The 18,984-nt window shown below is 41.8% G+C and overlaps 2 protein-coding genes across 5 annotated transcripts; one reads left to right on the top strand and one right to left on the bottom strand.

The window, feature by feature from the left end:
• The first annotated feature begins 279 nt into the window (after positions 1 to 279).
• LOC125546502 (non-specific lipid transfer protein GPI-anchored 15) lies at positions 280 to 1,238 on the top strand. Its single transcript, XM_048710765.2, has 2 exons — positions 280 to 784; positions 899 to 1,238. The coding sequence occupies exons 1-2, from the start codon at positions 388 to 390 to the stop codon at positions 1,012 to 1,014; spliced, it is 513 nt and encodes a 170-aa protein (XP_048566722.1). The 5' UTR covers positions 280 to 387; the 3' UTR covers positions 1,015 to 1,238.
• A 3,541-nt stretch (positions 1,239 to 4,779) lies between these two features.
• Positions 4,780 to 18,336, bottom strand: LOC125532649 (mRNA export factor GLE1-like). 4 transcript variants are annotated; one of them, XM_087545794.1, is made up of 16 exons: positions 18,227 to 18,336; positions 17,986 to 18,161; positions 17,758 to 17,889; positions 17,517 to 17,666; positions 16,748 to 16,871; positions 15,731 to 15,879; positions 14,455 to 14,623; positions 13,975 to 14,143; positions 12,507 to 12,601; positions 12,238 to 12,308; positions 10,123 to 10,204; positions 8,291 to 8,386; positions 7,463 to 7,546; positions 5,732 to 5,860; positions 5,406 to 5,528; positions 4,780 to 5,347 (listed from the first exon to the last, which is right to left on the bottom strand). In XM_087545794.1, coding segments are annotated over exons 2-16 (1,821 nt in total). In that variant the 5' UTR covers positions 17,988 to 18,161; positions 18,227 to 18,336; the 3' UTR covers positions 4,780 to 5,101. The 4 variants fall into 4 exon arrangements, with proteins under 4 accessions (XP_087401920.1, XP_087401918.1, XP_087401929.1 ...); XM_087545792.1 differs by having other exon boundaries at positions 4,780 to 5,322; XM_087545799.1 differs by having other exon boundaries at positions 5,135 to 5,339.
• Between the last annotated feature and the right edge of the window lie 648 nt (positions 18,337 to 18,984).

The following is an 18,984-nucleotide window of genomic DNA, read 5'->3' as shown; positions in this document are numbered from 1 at the left end:
TCCCTTGCCCGTTCACAACGGTTATTACTGCTCAGCCACACGAAAAACACGCCAAACACCAAAGCCGAGCCACCTGGCGCCAAAAGCTGAAAGATTCTACGTCCTACCCAACAAGGCCGCGTCAAAAGCTGAACATAGTTGTTGATAGCCCGCGTTTTCTTTTCAAGGGTAGGAAAATTCAGCTCACCAACGCTAACTAAACCACTACCCCCGACCGATCGTGTCTTCTTCCTTCTCGCCGCCACCTTCTCCATCAATCAACTCCAAACCACTCCACCTATAAATCAATCAGGGATCGATCACGAGAACAACAGGCACAAACCCAAGGCAACCACCACCTACAGAGAGCAGCTATCCTCCTGTTCAAGGAAGAAAGAGGAGCGAGAAATGGCGGCGAGGGCGGTGACCATGCTGGCGCTCGTCGTCGCGGCGGCGGTCCTGGCCGGCGGCGCGTCGGCGCAGTCGCCCACGAGCGGGTGCACGCAGACGCTCATCGGCATGTCGCCCTGCCTCAACTACATCACGGGCAACGAGACGGCGCCGTCCAAGTCGTGCTGCTCGCAGCTCGCCTCCGTGGTAAGCTCCAAGCCGGAGTGCCTCTGCGTCGCGCTCAACGCCGACCCCGCCGCGCTCGGGCTCGGCACCGTCAACAAGACCCGCGCCCTCGGCCTCCCCGACCAGTGCGGCGTCAAGACGCCTCCGCTCAGCAACTGCGCCTCTGCCCCTACCACGTCGCCGTCCTCCGGCGCGCCGGCGGGACAGACGCCAACATCCTCCGGAGCAGGTACGTAATAATTAATTCGATAAATAAATAAATAAATAATCCATGCTGCTTGGTGAAAGTTCATGATGCGTCTGAATTACGGTACTGACCGACGAATTTTGGATGCACGTGCAGGGTCCAAGTCGACGCCGACGGCGGACGTGGGGAGCGGCGGCGCGTCGCTCCAGAGCTCGGCCGGCATCGTCGCCAGCTTCATCGTGGCCGCGGTCTACGCCGTGTCCACCCTGTGATCTGATATGATTGGCGGCGACGCGGCCTCTTCTTCTTGTCAGTCAGTCGGTAGCGATTCCATTTGAGATTATGTATACTGGGGTTCTGGGATCGAATTGGCGCGCATACATGTGATGTGTGGATGTGATCCATGGCCGATTCCATTTGTTGTACTTGTACCGTGAGCTTATCTACTTGATTCATTGTTGCCTTCGGAATAAACATTGCTACAATTAGACCTTAACTAGTAGAATTGTAAAAAAAAATATGGAGTGACGATTCTGGGAGAAGCTAAGGAGAGGGGCGATTCTAGGAGAATCGTCGAAAAAAACTGGCCCTAAGTACTACAGTAGAAAAAAATTTATTTCATTTTTGCAAAAGGCTTACCAGAATGATGCACGGTCTTGTTGAGTTGTGTGTGCATCACTCATTTGATGTGTGTTCAACGAATACAGAGGCTGCGGCTAACACCTTATTTTCGGACAAAAATTGCCGGGCCACGTTTGAACATGTGTATTTCGAGTAAAATCATTCGATAACTCTGTTGAAAATTGTGATATTCTTTTCCATCACCCATGTAGTAATAAAATTGGTCAGAAGAATAAAATAAATACTCCCTCCGTCTCATAATATAAAAGCATTTTTGACACTAATGTAATGTCAAAATCGTTCTTATAGTATGGGAGTAGATGTTTGGAATGTTTAACCAAAGTAAACACTGAAACAAATTAAAATCAAAGAAAACTAAGAAGAAGGAAAAAAGAACCAGAAAGAAAGTAAAAAAAACAAAAAGGAAACCAAAAACACAAGAAAAACAACCGAAACCAATGTAAAACTGTTAAAAGCAGTCAAAACAATTTCGCAGAACTGAGCCGGCCAAAAATGCCGCCCTGTAGGCGAGACTCAAGATGGCAACAGGGCCCCGAAAGCCGCGTCCCCGCGGGTTTTTACCCTATTAGGGGACGGGGATGGGCGTCTTTTCATCCCCGCGGGGCTGTTGTTGTGCACATTATACAACCCGACACGCTTCATGGGTTTGCACCCGTTTCGGTAGTCCCCGAACCCGAAACCCGGCAAAATACATTTTTTTTACTGAAATATGCTCTTGTTTGTTGCTGAAATATGTTTATCTTCGTTGTTGAAATGGGCTATAGTTGTGCTGAAATAGGCTTCTTTTAGCTGGTGTTATTCCTGAGTATTGTGCTGAAATTTGCAGTTGTTTTGCTGCTGAAATGTACTATGTTGCTGGTGAAATGATATCATTGTTGCTACTATTTATCTTATGTTTGCTGCCTTCGAAATATACTATGCATATTGTTTAAATCTGCTAAAATACACTCTATATAGCTGTTGAACCATCTACTATTGTTTTTTGTTGAAATTTGCTCTAGTTATGCTGCTGAAATGTGTTTGTTTTGCTATTCAAATGTTATTCTTTGTCGCCACTATGTTTGTTTAAATATTTTTATTTTCTCGTGGGTTCCCCGTGGGTTCCCCGAAACCCGATGGGTTTAGGGGACGGGCGAAAAACTAGCCCCGCACACGATGATGAGGACGGGGACGGGTTTGCGATTTTCTCGTGGGGATGGGTTTGAGAAGGCAAACCCCGATGGGTTTCGTCCCCGTTGCCATCTGGAGGCGAGACGTAATATGTCTTGGTACAAGCGACATGAGACCTCCTCCCCAGCACCCAAAACGCAAGGGAGGTTAACATACGATCACGCAACCCCCCCCCCCCCCGGGGGCCCCGAGTGGTCGGCCCACAGAAGGAGGCGAATGCTTGATCGAGACACTGATTTTTCCGGTTTGCTGCTCGCGGTTCACCTGTCCTTGTTGACTGGTCAGCCGTTGACCGGTTGACCATCGACCTTTCAAGAAAAAAATATTTTCCAAATAAATCAGGAAATAAAAAACACGAATTAAAAAAATCATGGTTCAAAAAAAGTTCATGAGTTCAAATAAGTCCGTGGATTAGAAACAAGTCCACGGGCCCAAAAAAAAGTTCACGGATTCAAAGAAATTTATTGAATTTGAAAAAAGTTCACGGCCTTGAAAAGGTTCACGAGTTCAAAAGAAGTTCATGGAATTAGAAATACGTCGACGGGTCCAAAAAAGTTCGCGGGATTCAAAAAGAGTTCACGGATTTAAAAAATTATGTATTTTTTACAAATTTCAAAAGACGTTCATGCATTTGAAAAAAGGTGAAAAAGATTCACGTGTTCTGCGGACATGAAAAAAGATTCACGATTTTGAGGGAAAAAATTTCACAAATTTTGAAAACAAACGTTCTTGGATTACAAAAAAGTTCACATATTTTATGAATTATTTTGAAAATTTTACGGTTTTAAGGAAAAAGACATTCACAAAAAATACGAATTTGAGAAAAAGTACATGAATTTTAAAAAAGTTTCAGATTTCAAAAATGTTCACACATTAAAAAATAAAAAAATAATAAATTTTAAAAATAATAGAATATAAAAAAGAAAAAAGAAAATAAAAAATGATTAAAACCCATCCAGAAAGCCAAAAAAGAAAACCAGTCAGAACCTTCTAGAAGCTTCAAACTAGTTTCGGGAAGCTTCTAGAAGGTTCTTACGGGTTTCTAAAAGCTTCACAAAACCGGTTGGGTCTCTTCCTAAAAAAGGTCATTGCCCCATTTTCAGGTACGAAGTGTGTCCGGTCGAGAAAGGGAAAAAAAAGGAAATGGATCAAGCCGAGGTGGGTTTGCTTTTTGTGGTGGCACAGATTTGTTCGCGGTGTGCTTCTTCGAAATGAAGAAAAATCATGCGATAGTTACGGCGCTTGGAGTATACGGATTGAATTCTTCCTTCTTCTATAGGTCTTTCTAGGCGGCGAGGCGGAAAAAAGGTGTAGAGAGGGAGAAGGTACATAAAAAAAACTCTTTTTGCCCTTTTTTTCTTCCATAGAAGCACAAATTTGCTTCTCATTGAGGCACATATTTGATTTCTTGAGAAACATACTTGTGCGTCTCGGAAAAGAAAAAAATATGTTTTTTGTGCTTCTCGGAAAGAAAAAAATGTTTGTTTTTTCTTGCTTCCATGAGAAGCACATATTTGCTTCTTGTGGAGACACTGATTTGCTTCTGCAAGAAGCACAGTTATGTTCTCGAAAAGAGAAAAAAATGCATTTTTCTTCTTCTGTGAGAAGCATGGATTTGCTTCGCATGGAAGCACAGATTGCTTCCGTGACAGCTGTTCTTCTCGGAATGGAAAAAAAGTAAAAAAAAAATACGGTACATTAGGCTTTAGGTTTTTCTCTACCGTTTTTCCTGGGGTTTTTTTGTGAAAGAAAGTTCGTCAAAACATATTAATATAAGATCTAGTTTCAAAGATCTCGACATGAGAAATACAACGATGAAAACGTTTTAGGATTTAGACACGTTGTTCAAGAGATAAAACGTTTTGAATAAACAAATCTAAGAAAAAAATAAAAAAATCTTAAGTTATGACAAATGATGCACATGCAATGCACCACTTGTCAGCACCTGGGAATGTGAGAGTGATTTTTGCAAGGGGTACCTCTTAACTAATGATTTTTTTCCGGACATATAGCACCTAGCTCGTGCCCAAACAAAGCCACATGGGCCGAGCTACCCCGACTATAAAAGGGTTCGGCCACGGGGATCGGCCCGGCATGCCGGTTATAAAGGTCGGCCCGACACCATTCCAAGCCCATATTGCTTTTCGGCCTGGCCGTTTCGGTCTAACAAATTAAGGGGAAAATGCATTAAAAACTGGAAAATCAAGAAAAAATACAGAAAAACGTGCCACTTAAGTACTAGAGTTTTCTATTTAATTTTTGCAAAAAGCTTAAGTACTAGTATAATGGTGCACGGTCTTGTTGAGTTGATGACTACTTACATTCAGAAGAATGTTGACATGAATCTGATATAGACAAGATATGCCTGTGCCTCGCAGTACGTGCAGGCGTAAATTACAGCGAATTGGGTGACCTCTACCAAGTGGCACTTCTACTACATCCGAATTTACCATCTAAGATGATCGTCAGCCGATTTGGGGGCTTCTCCACACGTCAGCTTACTCCCTCGACGAAACCGGAGCACTGGTAGCCATCCGGTGTTGATCTTCACACATGAACACTTTCGACAGCAGGTGCTGGGCAAGGTACCGCCCTTCCGGCTCCTCCAGATAAACCTTGTCCTTCAGATAATTCTGTAGATTGCTGATAGCCTCTGCCTGAACCTTCATGCCTTGTTCTTTCAAAGCTGGTATGAAGCGCCGGGATATTACATCTAGGATCTTCATGAACTGCGAACCATATTTCTTGTGAAGCGCGAAACCGGCCATCTAGAAAGGGCGCAGTCCTGGTTAGCTACACAGATGGTCAGACACAAAGCACAAAGGCTCCTGATGATGATGCAGGTTTCTACCTTGAGGAAAGCATGAAGGGCGAAAGCTGTGGCTGTGATGGCTGGGAGCGTATTGAGGAACATCGCGAGCCATTTCCATCCCTCGGCTAAGCCATGTGGATGCTGCACGCCCTTGATTTCTGTCTGTAGACAAAGTTAAGAGGTCATATTTCTCTTCTGTTGCAGAAGTAACAGTTTGGTTGAAACAGAAGTCTAATAATGTGATGGCGTAACATGGTACGCAATAATTTGTCAAGGTTCATCTTATGTTGTCACTGAACAAACCATGGCAAAACGTAACTTGGGTTTTACCAAACTGGTTATATCTAGTCAAGGACTGAACACACCTGAATCATGGCAGCATACAGTTTGACGTATGCAACAACATTTACCAAATACGACTCAGTGCTCTGAGATTTTTCAACTTCTTCCTGGTAGCCAATAAGCCTGTAGTAATCCGAGTTTCGTGCTTGTGCCTAAACAATTGCAGAATCATGAGATAATCCAAATACATGGGCCAAAATAATACAGAATAGTACAGATTTTCAAACCATAAAATCAGGTGCATCTATACCAATATAAAAAGACCCAAAGAGGCAGATCCAATTAATCTCGGCCATCAAATCATGTCAATCCAACGACCTAGACTGCTTCAATGTCGAGCGCTCAACACGTTTAGGGTGCAGTTAATTCCATGCCAAATATAGTGCTAATCACATAATAACACGCAAATAATATCCTACTTAATATCCGCTTGCACTTAATATACTTCTAAATTAACGTGCATTGCACGTACACATTGACTAGTTCACAGTCAAAAAACTGTACGTCAAACTGTTTTTGGCCCGTTGCCAGTTGACGTGGCAGTGTCCACCGTTCGCCTCTGCGCTGGCTCTGGTTCAGCCGCACGGACAACACCAGAGCATGGGCAGGCCTAGACTTGCAGTTCACCGCCGAGGAGCGCGCATTATTTTTCGCCTCGACCACCATGTAGGTTGGAAATGCCATGCAGGTCCTCTTCTGGGAAGATCGGTGGATTGGTGGGCGCTCCATCCACGAGATCACACCACTCCTGTACGCATGCATCCCCGAGCGCTGCCGCAAGTTCAGGACCGTTGCCGAAGGGCTCCAGGCCAACCAATAGGCGCAGGACATCCATGGCACGGTTGGCATCCATGAAATCGGGCAATACCAGCAGCTTTGGCACATGATCGACTGCGACTCTCTCTTCCGAGCCAGACTGCCTCACCTGGAAATGGAGCGCGAGCGGCACCTACTCTGCCAAATCAGCGTGCATCGCCACATTCAATGGCTCCATCACTTGCGACACATGGAAGCTCACCTGGAAGAACTGGCGCAGCCGTGCATCCGATTCTTTCACTGGCTCGCCCACCTGGACCGATGCTGGACTGCGGACCCCCTTGCCCACCGCGGCCTGCAGCACCCCGCGCGATGCCCCCTCTGTGACCAGGCACCTGAGACCGTGCACCACCTTCTCCTAGCCTGCCCCTTCGCCCGGCTGATCTGGCACGAAGCACTGCGCTGGCTCAGGATCCCCTGCACCCCACACGACAATGAGACTTTGCTCAACGACTGGTGGCAATCGGCGCGGCAGCTCGCCCCAAAGCCCATGCGCAAGGGCCTCGCCTCCATGACCCTCCTCATCTCCTGGATGATCTGGAAACACCGCAACGACTGCGTCTTCAACCAAGGACGCCCATCGGTGAACGACCTGCTCACGAAGATCAAGGATGACGCTGCCTGTGGGCTGGCGCTGGTGCATTAGGGCTTAGATCCATCACCCCCCAAGCGTGGGATGTCCACTGATTCGCTCACGCGCATTGTAACTGACTCCTAGGAGGATTGTAACCCAAACTCTCTTTTCAATGAAATGAAACGCAAGCTCTCTTGCGTTTTCTTGAGAAAAAAACTGAGTATTGAAATGGTGTATCTTTTGGCCACATACTCTAAACACCTAAACATACCGATTTCTTATTATTATTTGCAGCACCTCAAATGTAAGCAAGAAGATAAGAAAACACAACAATGCTGATAAGTTCAGTAATACGCAGACTTACATTTAAAGCATGCAGGTGCTTTGGAACTGTGTACATGCAAACTTTGTGGAACTCGGCTAGGAGATAATCCATCGCATCTGGTACCTGAGCATACACATGTGCCACATGACAAAAAAAAATTGTCTGATTTTTCTTGTAGTTCTTACAAAAATGTGTTAAAATATGAGTTAAGCATGGAATATGGAACTGATTGATTATCATCATACTAGCGCTGCAGCAAAGATTGCACGCGTCTGAACCCATAGAAATAGGAAACGCCACATCTTCATGGCAATACGAGGATGCAAAACTGCATTTCAAACAGACAGAGTGACAGCATATGTTTATGTCAGGACATCTACAGTGGCCCTGTGTTTATCAGCACGAGGTGGCACTTCTATATCTGAGCTACTCACGGAGACCATTTAAATTTAGCATAAATTAAACAAAAATATGTTTTTGTCAGACATCAGTTCCCCGGAATTCAAGCTGATATGTCATGTAAGCAAACTATATTTTCACTGCGACTAATTTAAGTAATCACAATTTCACAGTAAGTCCTGGTCAACAAGACTGCAGGATGTGCACTTGTGTCTTCCAGGATGTCAAAGATATGTTATGTGTACCAGAGAAAGTTAACAGAATTCTCAACTTTATTAACTACTCCCTGGTCACAAAATAAGTGTCTCAACTTTAGTATAACTTGACACTTATTTTGGGACGGAGGGAGTATATAGTAATTTTAGCTGTTACATATTGAATTAACACCAACAAATTACAAATTGTAGGGATCAATTTACTCAGTAGTACCTAATGCATAATAACACTATAAAAAACATAAAAACATACCTGATTAGTGACTAGTAGCATTACATAGCCACAAGCAAAGGCTAACGGTCCAAAGGTTTTGTCCTTTGTATTTCGACTCTTGACTATTGAAATCATCTGCAAAGCAATATCACATAAATTTTTAAGTGTACAATATTAAGTAGAAGTTCAATATGTATGAAAATGTATCAAATAAAGATTTTTCCTTTTGAGGGAATGTATTAAGTAGAAGTTCAATATGTGAGAAAATGAATAACAGTGCATAGGAATCTAAAATCTAGTAGAAGGCCAGAAAAAATCTTAATCAGGAATGCCAGAGCACCCTTAAGATCATATTAGCAATTAGATAGCAAGCATTCTTGGTAGTAAAAATATCTTTTAAATTTAAACTAAATGAATGTCATTAACTCATTATCCTCACTTGCTCTGTTACTCGTATAAATATGTAGGCCTATACTATTCAAAATGCTCTTTATTTCTCACGTGTGTCATAAGCGATACCACAGAGCATGTAATAATACTAGAAGATACATTGTTGAGTTAACGGAATTCATCCCCATTCATAACTCCATGTTTCCTACACAAAATTTGCACGATTGTGGTCTGCCTTTTTTGCGAATAATTCACGATTGTGGTTTCAAATACACAATTTTGTAAAGTAGAAAAATGCATACAATTTCATCAGTAGTTAAGGCACCATCATTACAGCATAAGTAGGGTAGCAGGGGAGGGGGAGAGAAATTAGGTAAACACAAGTTTACTAATTGATTGCTTGATCATAGATGTATACGCATCCCTGACTATATAGGGAAGCTTGCTTAGTTGTCAAGGAACCTAATTCAAAGGATACTAATTTGTAACCCTAACCTTGCCAATATATATTTTCTATTAAAATAATCTGGCCATGCACATAACATATGCAGTTAACTGCATGATTCAAAGAAGAAGAAGAAGAAAGCGCCATTTCAGGCTAGAAAATTTGAGAATTTATCCATGAGATATTGAAAAGTTAATTATGTGAAAATAGAAGAGCATAGTTGTCACAAATAAAGCAGGTGGTTTCTGAAATGAGACTGTTTGGTTTTCTTATTTTGTGCAATTTTTCTTGAGATTTTCATATTCAAATGATTGAAGCATAGGTACTAATATGCAATTAAGGGGCTGAAGCAGATAATAAGCCTAGAAAACCTGTACTGATACGTTCAGGATTACCAGCCAGCAACCCACTATTTTCCAAACCCTGCACAGCATGGTAGCATTCTGGGATGGGGGTGATCTGAAATATAACAGATGAAGTACCGCTATATCTTTCCTAAGATTCTTTTTTATCTATAGTGTGCACATCAGCTAATGTTCCACCTGGGAGGAATAGCTACATAGTTTAAGGACTAAAACGGATGTCAGTATGCTTTGTCTTTACATAAAAAAGGGGTAGATTTCCACAATTACTAGTTCCGATCATACATGGGTGCTTAACTCTGTTCAGAACAAAAAATAGCAGCCACGAGAAAACACACCATGTCACCATCTAGACCCTTGATCTAGACTGTAAATACAACAAATCAAGTAGTAATACCATGTTTCTCCCCAAAATAAAAGGCACCACCACCATCGCACCAGCTAAAGTACATACGAGAAAAACAGGAGTTGCTAATGATCGTGTTTAATAAAGAAGGTGTAAAAGATTCGATTTACGTTTGTAACTCTCTATACTTGTTAACTTATATAGAACTAATCCTGTCAATAGCCATGCAATGCATGATCATGCTATAGGCCCCTGGATTTGTTTGATATGCCAGACATATATCATGATGTTCTTCTAAAAAGAAAATGGAGCAGATAAAAGTAACTACCTTGTCTGCAAATAAACGACAAGCAATTGGATGAGGACAATCTTGTCCATCTAAAGCTTCAATAAGCTCACTAGCCCTGGCTCTGCAAGGAACAATTGAGTAAGGATTCAAGGTAAATAAGAGCTCAGATGAAATATTGACCTAAACAACTGGTATGGACAAAAAGGTAACTAACTAGTATTTGTGTTTATCGTGCATAACCAATTGAGAAAAAGAAGATAAGTGAACAATAAATCAGTACTAACAAGCTTGTAGGCGTGCTCCAAAAATTGACGGCAACAGATGCTTAGAAGCATGCATCCACAACTTGAGTAATTGGTGCAAACAAATGGACCATGCAGGATAAACATGAACTTAAATTACTACTAGAGCAATGCTATTCTTACATAATACTTCTACAAAAATCTTACGCACCAGAACAATCCGATGGCTGTTATTCTCAAATTCAGCTCCAGGTTGTTATTACCTCCTCACAGTACATAATTTGTAAAAGTACTACTTAAGAATAGGATTTATTTGATTACTAGGTCAGTCTGGTGGCATGTCGATTGCATCATGGTTCTTTATGTAGTCATACAAAACAGCTTCTGCTGGTTGAATCAAATGTATTTGTTCAGCTTATAGTACACCTTCCTTCTTTACTGAACCTACGGATGTGTAACCTGTTTTCTATTTCCCAAACCATATGGAATCACTACAATAGAGATAATCTTTCAAATGAAGAGAACAAGATTCAGTCACTCAATTTTCTATAGATAGCAATCCTCTCACTTTTGGCGAGAGCACTGAATCACTTCTGTTGTGGCATTTATTTAACAATTGTGATGATTTTATACAGGAGGGAGTTCCAAGGTTTTTGAGTCGCCGACTAATCGCGAAGTCGTTGGAGCGAGGTTGGCTTGCGCAGGCGACTTGGCTAGAGGAGCGGGTCGCGCGGCTGGTAGGCTAGTCGATGATTAGTCGGGCGACTAGGACCTCAAAGCAGGGCGGCTTGCTTCAGCAAGGCCAAGGGAGGGAAGACTGGGAAGGTGAGGAGGCCAGAGTCTGAGGCGGGGGAGGAGGAGACGAAGCTGGAGAGTGCGCCGCCTGTAGGAGGAGAAGCACGGAAGAGACAAAGGAGAAAAGCACATGGGAGAGCAGATGCATGGTCCAGATTAGAGCATATGGACAGTTTGGATTTTATTTGGAAGCTAGGGTTACATAATGGGCCTATTGGGCCAGCTCCCTAGCACGAAACAGAGGAGGAGCAAGATGCGTGCTCCCATCCCACATCAGAATCGCCGCCTCCATTGCTCCTACGAGCTGCTGCTGCCTTCTCCGAGCTGAAGTATCCTCCAAGCAGCTGCCTCCCCCCTCCTCCGCCTGCAACAGCACCTCTTCCCCCCCCCCCCCCCCCCCCCCCTCCTCCTCTTAACACCTGGGGCGATTAATCACGACGAGTCACAGACTAATCACAGTGAGCCACTAGTCGGAGGCATGGCGACTCGACTTGGCTAGGCGACTCAAAAACCTTGGGGAGTTCTACCACTTGATTTAACTAAAGTATATGAAATAACTAATTATCTGCTGCATTTGATATTTTCTGTCACCCAACAACAGAAATGAGTGTTTTTCTTGAAGAAACAAGTTCTTGCTAGTAGTCATTACTGAGCTAGAATGTAGCCAAAATAGCATTATGGCTTGCGTATTAGTCTGAGACAGCTCTTCCCACTATTTCAATCCAAAGTGATACGAAAATATTTGTGAAAGACTACACCTACTTCATTAGCTATAATGGCAAAAGGGTGCACGTAACACAAGATTATGAATCCACAATCTCTCCAGATTTATTTTAACACTTAGCAGCCTATGCACAATGATTAGGGTGAGGGAACTATATGCAACAACAGCAGAGCGCTGGAAATAACTTTAACCTTGATGCCTTATGGCATATATTATGGTTGTCATTTCTTAAGAAAGATACGGCATCGATGTGGATGGTTCTTCAACTTTGCAATGGCCCTTACCAAATTAGCTCAAAGTTACCACAATAGTAGCTTTCTTGTATTTTACAGGAACTTATATGAACTGAGCTCTAGGATTTACAAAGTATTATAACGTTAGTTGTATACTCACTTGACACTGTCAGTAGTTGGCGTAAGTTTACCAATAGACTTTCCAATTTGTCGGCCATATTGGCTATACTCCTGCACAATATAACATGGTATCGGTCAAATACAGCCATACAGTTAAACAGCATGCTACATACAAATCAGGGGCTAAAATTTGGCGGTAGAATCAAAATTGGGAAAGAGTTAACAGATATGAATTATCATATCAACGATTTGCAGCAAGTTGTTCAAAAATGCAATTGAAGACAGAGATCTTTCAAAGAAAAGTAAGACCTTGCTTAGGTAAATATTTGAAGACACTTGATCATGTAATGCGCGCCTCCGCAATTCCGCTTCTAATGCGATACTATCAGCAAAAACTTTGATTCCTGGTATTAATAAGACAATTAATTAATTTACCGCCACCCCTATAAATCAAGCTACAACAGATAAAATGTTAGTTTTTTTTTCTTGAACAAGCGAGAACACCTCAGCCCAAGTTTATATTAAAAACAGGAGCGGTAACAATTTAGTACCTCCGTCTCAAAATATAAGATGTTTTTTAAGGCTAGTTTAGCCTACAAGAACGTCTTATATTTCAAGACGGAGGTAGTAGTTGGGAACCAACGACTCGTATAGATAGGAATAGCAATTCTTGATACAAAAATGAAATTGTTGATGAACAATGAAGGTGAAATAATGTGTGCTTAAAGTGCACAGTATGTGTTTCATGCAAGCACTGCACAATCCTTGCCATGGTTCCTAGAATCCAATGCACAGAATTTAAAGAGTAAATAATGCCTGCAGTACAACAATTTGGCTTGCGGGAGCACTTTAGACTCCAACATCTCACAAAATGCTCATCTGGCAGCCTGGACTTGGCTTGAGGGAGCGCACACGACACGCCGTACCACTATCACTTCCTTCCTTGAATATGTTAATCAATTGGATACAGGGAAGCGATTATGAGGTTTCCAAAGTCCCAGGGGGGCTGCAAAACATATGAAGGCCGGGAGCCCCGTGGGCTCATCACGCCCACCGCACGTGAGACTATGCCCGCGCACTTTCCACGTGGGAAGGCCACGTCGGTAGTAATACAGCGTCATGGCATCGTTTGGACCGTAAGTGCCCCCACAAGCCAAGTCTAGGGTACTGAACGAGCATTTTGCAAGCTATTGTACTGCTCCCGTCACTTCCTCGAAATTTAACAATACAAGCTGGCCCGTTGGCAATTTCTGAAGAATATAAGAAATAGCTTCTGCAAAAATGTATATCTCCACCCAGGTTGCAAAATAATTTTAAAAACGCATGGATGTTATTGAACATGGTAGTATATGTATACTTGCAAAATTTGGTGAAAATATGACTCCATCCACAAAACACACAATAAACAAAATTTGCATCTTCGGAAAGCATACTAACTACTCAGCCTTGTACTAGTTTGTTAATTTTGTATCAGATTGCAAGTGTACATGCATGTCCGGATTAACATTCATGAAAAAAATCAACTTATTTTGCAACTTTTTGAAATGGACGAACGGGAGAGACATTGGGTGCGATTTGATCCGGTTTGAGAAAATCCGCTTTAATAACTTGTGCCAGCACTCTTTAAGTACAGAAAACGACATAAAATTGTCGAGTTTAGAGAATGTGCAAACAAGCATTTGCACAGCTTTTCATTAAGAGGATGAAAAACATAGGTACAGGAGTTTAGAGGTAGCTTTAAAGTATCGCAAGTCAGTTCTATAGAAGTCAAACACACCTGGTAATTCTGATTTGACTCCAATGCTGTTCACCATTGTTGCATGAGAAACACTGTTCTGAGAAATTTGGCTAGATGTAGAAACTGTCTCTACCCTCAATATAGCAGCTCCCTCGTATGCTGCTTTCTGTGCTTCAGCTGCTAATTTTCCAGCTGCCTTCTGCCGGGCCTGCATTTATTGTTCATGAACTTCCAGGTTAAGTGCACAAGCATTTAACTGACTAGCAGTGAAATGAACAAAAAATGTTTCCTGAAATAACAATTGCTAGTACAAAAAATCTGAGAAAAAAATAGAATAAGAAATGGGAAGGAAGTAACAACCAACAAAATATTAGATGCAACAAAACCTGATGAAACTCAACAGTCTACTTTGATCGATACAAAACAACACACCAAATGTTACAGAAATGGATTAAGGCCCCAAATACCACAAATTGTATAGAAACAGATTAAGTGAACAACAAATTCGAGCAAACAAACCTCTGCTTCTTTTCTAGTCCTTTCCTGATTTACTTTTTCTTCCTTCATAGATTGCTCCCTTTTAGCTTCTTCAACAGCTGCATCATCTCTTATTCTACGTTCCACAATCTGGGATTTCTGTCCATGATCCCTTTGTACCATAGACAAGTGTTTATCGAGTACTTCTGCACTACAAGAAGCAATAAGGTAACATGATACTGAGTATAACAAAATAGTATTATAGGCTAAAAGTTTTATGAAATTGTGCAACATATATCATGTGAATCAGAAGATAATCTACCCACAAACTCTACCAAACAACATTTCTGAAAAAAATGGAACTCTGAAGAATGAATTGTATGTTGGGCTTTAAATGGTACAGTTGTCAGATATTGTAATGACAATGCTTAGAACTACAAAATTAATAAGCAATTAATCATATAACAGATATAACAGAATGTACTCTTAAAACAAGCAGGCAAATGGAATTTTGAAGGAGACACTTGTTACAAAAAAGATATTATCATTATCAAAGCCCCAATAGAAGATCCCTTAGGATGCTAAGATGGATATATGGTACCAAAGCGGACAGATCACACAACCAAATATTTGTTTTCAACATTTAACCAAACTCCGCACTTACAAGCATACTAGCATAGAGTATATTGATAAAGTATATGCATGCCACAGCTAAACCAGTAAGCAAGAAAAGACAAACTCATTACAAATTAGTGCAGTTCGCATTTGAATGCTGAAACCTAAAACTTCAATTATTATTTTACTCCTAAGTAGTAAACTTCAACAAATTATGATCAGGGATGTTGTATATGGTGGAAGAATCACTAAACATAGTACTCCCTCCGTCCCGAATTACTTGTCGCAGAAATGAATAAAAATGGATGTATCTGGAACTAAAATATGTCTAGATACATCCATTTCTGCGACAAGTAATTCCGGATGGAGGGAGTATTAGACTAATAGAGTAGCAGCAGACTGGCATTAGCCATCAGTCATCCGATCAATCTAACAGAGATGTGTCTAGTGGTTGTGCATAAGAGGTTGCCAGTGTCTGAGAGGCAGTGCAACACAACCATTCACCCCAGCCGCCATACCCATCAAGAGAGCCACGGGTATGTCTCTCCAGCGACACAACAGTTATTATGAATTAATGTTGGACTAGTATGAGAACTCTCTTTGTATCCTTAAGTGATCCAGTGAAATATAAATTTCTCTGAAATTTCTAAAAGTATCGCAGTATAGTTTTAGAAGCATTACAAATAAATAAGTGAGTACATACATTTTTCTCTGGAACTGGACATCCAGCCTTCTATCTATCTCTTTTCGTGATTCTGCATATTTCTGAAGTCGGGCAAATGCAGAAATTGTTCTCTGGATTTCATTTTGATGGCATAGCTCCAATGAAGATAGCTTACTTCTTACTTCCTCCTGAAGATCAAACATCATGAGTGAAGAAAACAAACAACTAACAGTACTCCGTATCAATTAAGGCTGTATACATTGGGCCAAAGCAAGCCAATGACACCATTAAATAATTAAATTCAATAAATTGCATGATGAATATTGTTTGATCCACAAAGGAAATTGTCATCGCAGATATACATGTCTAGTACAATGATTTTTTGTACTTTCTGTCCTATTATCACATTAAACATGTTGTAGCTTAAGAAACGGCAGTATTGTTAGAATCCTGGAGAAATCCATACTCCACAAATCAGCTATAAATCCAAGATGGAAAAAAATTACACAAAAGAAAAGCCGATAAGTGTATGGAGAATAAATGAGTGCCGGGATGCAATAATAAGAAATTTGGTTCTTTGGGGCCCCCATTATTTCGCTTCATGGGTCGTAATATTCATTGTGCAAAAAAATTGTGTATTTGAAAATTTCAACATCAAGTTGTCAACTAACGAAAGCAACCTTCTTTTCTTTTAGTATCATATATGCAAATTATGTTCAAAATCTCGAGGTGTGTTCTATCAATATCAGTATGGCATGTCCAGTAAGCATAAAATCAACCAGTAAGCTCCATCTAGATATTGAAACCGTAAGCCAGACAAGAAGATGGTGCGCAATATCCACATGCCCGGAGCACTTAAAAGGCCGTTGTAATGCACAATCCTTTACAGGAAAAGACAGTGAGCGTGGTATAACTAATAGTCTAATAGTTACTCTAAATTGCAATGGGTGCAAATGGCAAAAATTAATGGTTTATTACTGATACATCAAAGGAAAATCATTAGACCATCACTAGCATACTGTGCTTATTAAAGAGGAACAGCAAAGTAGTACACACTTGAATTTTCAGATGATGCTCAAGTTCCAGCTCAAGCAGAATGCTCTTCTCTAGGCTCCTTTTCTCCATCAGGTGATATGGTGCACTGCTGCAATCTACTTCATCTCCAGAATTTTCAAATCCACTAGGAATAAATAATTGGTATAACTTAGCATCAGTATGTAGTTAATGAACTGTGATGTGTCCCCGCAAAAAATAAACGAAATCTGATGTGCTTATTTTTTAAGCTATTGCAAAAAACAAATCACGAAAAGTTCATTGCTCTTCTTTATACATAAAATTAAATTGTAGATAGATTGGGTTGACTGATGATTATCCTCTCACATTTCATCTTATGTGTTCCGCAACGAAAAGCTATTAACTGATTGAAAGATAAGCGGGTAGCCAAACACTCAATTTCCAAAGGCAGTCAAAGCGGTGAAGGTATCATAATCCAATCCACCTTGATGTCAAACGGAGCCTTAAGAAAATTGACATGCCTAAACTCATAAAGCAGACTTCTACAGTTCTGCAGAGAAACGGGAATGCAATAGGCACAGTTAATGCCTTCATGGTATCATCATCCTTTGCAGATTGTCCCTAGGACCAAAGGCTATCTTTCTTACAATCATACAGGCTGCCACTCAAAATTCCCAATGTCTTCCTCTTCCGTTGAGGTAACGCTTAAATTGTCAGATGACAGCTGATATTGACAAACTACAACGTGTTAATTTCATATAAGAAAAATGCAACTGACTGCAGGAACCAAATTGCAGTACCAAACTCTCACCCGGATTCGAGATCATTGCATGAGAACCTCGCCCCGGTGGTCACAAGAGCTCCGGCATCCTCATCAGTGTTGTCGTCTTGCTCTTCCGAGCCGTCTTCCTCCTCGACCCGCATCACGAAGGCCTTCTCCCTCATGTCGCCACCGCTAGCCCTAACAATAAATAAGCAAAAACAAAAAACAAGTACAGTCAAATGCATCCGCAAATCAACCAAGCATAAACTGCGAGAGTGACGCGAGATACCACTCCGGCGGCTGCTTGAGGGGCGTGGGCGGCGCGGAGCGGCGGGTGGCGTCGGTGAGGGCGTCGCCGAGCGTCCAGTTCGGGTGGGGGTCGAGCGCCCTGGGGTACCGCAGCTCCAGGCCCGCGAATGCCCTGCAAGGAGGGGCGGCGGGGAGGGGGGTCAGTCCCGAGGAACACCAGACAGATGGACGCAGCGCGGGTGCGGAAAACCGGGGGTGCGGGGATTACATGGTGGCGGTGGTCGCCGGCGAGACAGGCGCTCCGCCTATAAGGCCGGCGCCGTCTTCCTCGCGTGGGATGGTCAGGCCAGGCCAGGCGGCCGCTCGGCGCCCTTCCTTCCTCGGCGGCGCCCTGCTCAACCTCAACCCCTTGCCCCCGATTTAACAGCCGAATGAGAATCCTCTCTGCAGTCGAGCGAGAGGAGGAGTTAGCACCGTGCCCCTGCAATCAACCGCGTCGCCGTCCCTACCTGGGTCGACGCCGCCACCGCTGCCGTCGCCCTAGGTCCGGCCCGCCTAGAGTTTTCTTTTTTTCTCATGCAAAACGAAATGAGCGCGCGTGTAACACATGATCAATTTAGAAAAAAAAAATTATTGACACAACAACAATGTGTTTTGTCATGAAAATTTGAATCAAAATTCAAAACAATGCTCAAGATACAAAAATGACAATTTTGACGTCAATGTGCTAATGGGCCAAAACTGAAGCCCAACTTGTGTTATGTACTATTCAGTGTCAAATTTGTTATTTTTGTATCTCGAGCAATGTTTCGAATATTGATTTAAATTTTTGTGACAACGTACATTGATGTTGTGTCAATGCGCTCATTTTGTTTTGGATTTTTTTCAAACATTTTTAAATGTGCCACGGACGACCGGTGCACCGGTAGCACAAATAGTCCGGGTGCACCAGATACATCGTCTTCACAAAAAACTCTCAAAAAATGTTTTCACGTAAAATTCATGATCATATAATGTATAATTAATTACAAAAATGCTTTTAAAACAACAGCTAAACAAACATTATCTAGTATTTATTCTTTGACGACGATTCTCTTTAGAAGGTCCATCTATTGATCTGTCTATAAAGCTTTGTTCTATGGATGGGATAATATTTAGAGCTTCAATCCCTTCATACTTTATTAAAATAATAAAATATGAACCAAAAATCATCCTACATATATTTGGATCGAATGGAGAGAATAACAACCTATATGTGCATTATATA

Source organism: Triticum urartu, chromosome 1A, assembly GCF_056163025.1.
Source record: "Triticum urartu cultivar PI428250 chromosome 1A, HENAU_Tu73, whole genome shotgun sequence".
Lineage (NCBI taxonomy): Eukaryota > Viridiplantae > Streptophyta > Magnoliopsida > Poales > Poaceae > Triticum > Triticum urartu.
Note: the sequence above shows the minus strand (reverse complement) of the source record. Positions and strands in the feature narration are given on the sequence as shown.